This window comes from Rhododendron vialii, chromosome 8a, assembly GCF_030253575.1.
Source record: "Rhododendron vialii isolate Sample 1 chromosome 8a, ASM3025357v1".
Classification (NCBI taxonomy): Eukaryota; Viridiplantae; Streptophyta; class Magnoliopsida; order Ericales; family Ericaceae; genus Rhododendron; species Rhododendron vialii.
The window spans coordinates 26,042,894-26,046,843 of NC_080564.1; the positions used below are offsets into that span (position 1 = coordinate 26,042,894).

Genomic DNA, 3,950 nt, shown 5'->3' on the forward strand with positions numbered 1-3,950 from the left:
GGAGCATATAAGGATTTATTTCGGAGAGGTCTTGGAAGAATTGATTATTTTGGAGCATCTAGAAGATTATTTAGAATGCGGCTTAAGTTTATTTTGGTAATGTAATTTATTTATGGAGAAAATAGGAGCCTAGAAGTGTTTAAAATACAGTGTCTTTTTTAGTTTATTTTTAGAAAATAGTGGGGCGGTACAAGTACAATTTGGGAGTTTGATGCTTTCAAACCACTTGTGAGCATCATAGCCATTCACATCATTTACCTTTTAAATATTGAGGAGGAAATTTTGCTTAATCGAATTCGTGTACACAAATGAATAGTCCGCATTTTTTTTAATAACCGAATATCTGGGTCAGCTTGTGCGCACCTCGACTAATTCCTTGGTCTTGAAAGTAATGACCGGACATAACTTGCAGTGGCCCCAAGATTTGGAATATTTGGCCTCCGTGAGAAATGGAACCTATGAGTCTATGACCAGCACTTATTACTTTCTCACAATCACTTGGCCAAATTCCTTGGAGTTTGAATAGTTTGCATATTGTTTTATATGATGAATGACTATGTATAAGATTATGAATATAAAATGTCCATTTGATTGCGTTTTTGTAAATTTATTTATCCAAAACTTATATTTCAGTATTTTTTATTTTGTGTAATTATTCATTTAGCTTTTCGTTGTAATTTTTAGAGTTAATCGTTTGTCTCGATGAGACAAATTGAAAAAGCATAAAAGTATGGACTGATATTGAAAAAAATTCATATAAGACGACATTTTAGATATTTAAAAAAAAACCAGCTATTTGATACTTTTTTCGTTTTTTGTGAATTTTTTCTTCGCTTTTGGTCATATTTTTTTTACTTTTTAGACTTATCTCGTCGAGATGGATGATTAATCTATGAAATGTAATGCAAATCTAACAAAAATTCAAAAAAGAAGAACAAAAAACGAAGGAAAAAAAATCAGGTTACAAGAACAATCATTTGTTCAAGCTTATTTTTTTACATGATTGTTTTCTAGGCAAAAGTACGAGATCAGGGCCGTTCATACCAAGTTGGTGAGCCCCGAGGCCCCCTATAGCCACAAATTTTTTTTTTTTGATTTTTTGGCGCGGTCTTTTTAGTTATTTTTTCTTAATTCTAAGTAAATTTTGATCAAATTTTTATGTCACCTCGTTGGTCTAGACTAACCCATGCATCTTGAACGACTAGGTTCTAGTCGGGTGGAGATGAACCTGTGACTCAAGTACACAACCCGAACCAACCTTCAATGCCATCGGCGGTTGGGGAGTATATATGGATTAAGTTGGCCGGTGATAAGATGTATGGTGGTGAGTTAGGTTAACTGTGAGTTAAATTTTCTCAAATCGCGCGGTATCGACCCAATCCAGTGCATTATATTTTTGTATTTATTAAAAATTCCACATTCCGTGTTAAAAAAAAATACCACATCATTGTCGTTGAACTTTTGAAATTTGGTATGATTTGGAGAAGGCTAGGATAAACACCGAGAAGGCGTCTCTAGGGTGATCTCTTGTACTAATTCTTACAGGTTTTCAACACCTTAACTATTAAAAAAATTACAGAGAGAAAATCTTTTATTCAAAAAAAAGAATAAACAGAGGATGCAAGAAAAAGTTTTTTTTTAGAATTCCATTAACCAAAGAGTTCTTATTTTACAAATTGAAGAGCGAGAAAGTAGACTACTCAAGAATTTCACATTTTCTTTGTATTTTGAGCCACAAAAAATTGTAATTGGACACCATCAAATTTATAGATTGGACGCAAAAGTTCATAAACCATGCCACAAAAATTGCCATAAAAATTCATGATTTTAAACCACTTTTTTTTTTTTTTAAACTTGCGCTGTCTTTTTTATACAAAATTCATAAACACCACCACAAAAATTCATAAACAACACTACAAAAAGTCATAAAAATAACCACAAAAATTCATAAATAAACAGCAAAATTAATATACTGGGCCACAAAGCGAACCACAAAAATTCGTATTGGAGGTGTGTGTGTATATTGGATTCTTTTCCGTATGATTTTGCTTTTAGACTTGGTTTTGCAGGAATGGAATAATTTTAGACTTGGTTTTAAACATCTAAAGAGTTGTTTTTTTCTCTTGTTTAAATGGCCTTGTCAATCATGTGGTGTCGTTTTTTCTATCTTATTGTATTTTTTACTTCTTATAATTTTCACCCGTCCACCTCATCCAAAAAAAATCCAATAAATTGATAAAAAAAATCCAATAAAGCTGCAAAACAAATCCACTTAAAATGCTAAAAAAATTTAAACTGCTAAAAAAATCCAATAAAACTCGTTGGCTTTGAGACGGTGCGGGTTGGCTATGGGTGCGAAAATATCCAATAAAAAATTGTCTTGTTTTGGGATGTTTTTTGAATCTCATGATGTGATCATGATTCATAATTCACTAGTTTGACTATAGGATGGATACGCAAGTGAAGTGGAGTGCAGTTGGTGCCTCCCTTATACTCTTATGCACATGGCCAGGGTTCAATTTCCGTAAGCACTCATCCCCATTCCCAAGTCCCCTAAGATAGAGTAGATTGGGTTTAACGAATGACAAAAAAAAACAAAAAAGACTATAGGATGGATACATAAGTAGGACTAGAGACTACGACCCTTAATCAATTTACTCTACAAAAAATTAGGATTATAAGGAGGTCTTATATTTAGCGACAACATTAATCTTTTGTCACTAATATATGTATTTAGGGACTGCAACAATTTCTGCGCACAGGAAAATCTAGTATCTATAGTGACGAAATATAGATGTTGTCGCTAAAAACTGATAATTTAGTACGGCAAAACATTAATCTGCGACAAAAAAAATTAAATGCTGGCATCTGGTATCGGCATAGCGGGCACAAATCACTCATCTTCAACCACTCGATGATACAGTCACCGTGATACACATGCGAGCACGGCATTTGGGCAACTTTGCCCGCACAACCAACATCTTCTAAACAGATCGCGCACCAGTCCATCGAACCCCAACCACCGTCATGAACAAGAACCAATCTCTCCAACACCTCTATGCAACTGTCGATTGAGGGCCCCGGGCCGACCGTGTTAGTTGCGTCGATGAACAGGAGCTGGATTCCGGGCACAAGGAGACCGTGGTCAGGGCCGCAACTGATGGAAACTGAACTCAAAGCCATAGCGCAATCAGATATGTCGTTTACGGTCTGATCATTTACGTCGATTCCCGTAGTAGAGAGGATGCTCAACAAGGGTGTCAGTGCTAGCCTCGCCGTGTCATGTGATTTTAGTTGCCCGTGGTGCAGTGGGGCTTCTTTCATTATCATGTTTATAGGCACTGCATGTTGATCACGTCGTGTATACCAAATGCGTAAATCAACGTGAAATGGATCGTCGAACGACAACGATTGATCTTCATGTATAGGACGGTATCGGACAAGTATGAACCGTATGTGATAGGAATAATCTTTAGTTGTTGGCATCTTGAACGAAGAGAATACGCGATGGTATCGGGCCAGTATGGACTGTATGTTGTAGGAATAATCTGTACTTGTTGGCATCTTGAATGAAGGGAGGGGTGTGTTGAAAAAGACAAAAACGAGTAACAAGAACAATCACGAACAAATATGAATTAAAGGTATTCCCTTTACGAACACACAATTATGAGAAACCTCTCAAATTTTCATTAATCAATCAAAAAACAACCTCCTTGTGCCTAAGACTCTTACAACAATTATTTATAACAGTAGCAACCCTAGAATAAAAAAGAAACAAAAATACTAGGAAGCAATCCTAATTCGTGGAGAACAAGGAAACATAAAATAGGAAGCTGACTCAATCTAAACTAGAAAATTAAATTACTCCACATTAGTAATCCCAAATTATAAAAAACCTAACAAAAAAAATAAAATACTAATAAACTACTAGTTTTTCAAAAATTTAATCT

The 3,950-nt window shown here is 35.0% G+C and overlaps 1 protein-coding gene across 1 annotated transcript; it reads right to left on the reverse strand.

The window, feature by feature from the left end:
- Positions 1-2,775: 2,775 nt before the first annotated feature.
- Positions 2,776-3,701, reverse strand: LOC131298708 (uncharacterized). The gene has a single exon (XM_058324184.1). It carries the CDS (start codon positions 3,562-3,564, stop codon positions 2,776-2,778), a length of 789 nt encoding a protein of 262 aa, XP_058180167.1. The 5' UTR covers positions 3,565-3,701.
- Between the last annotated feature and the right edge of the window lie 249 nt (positions 3,702-3,950).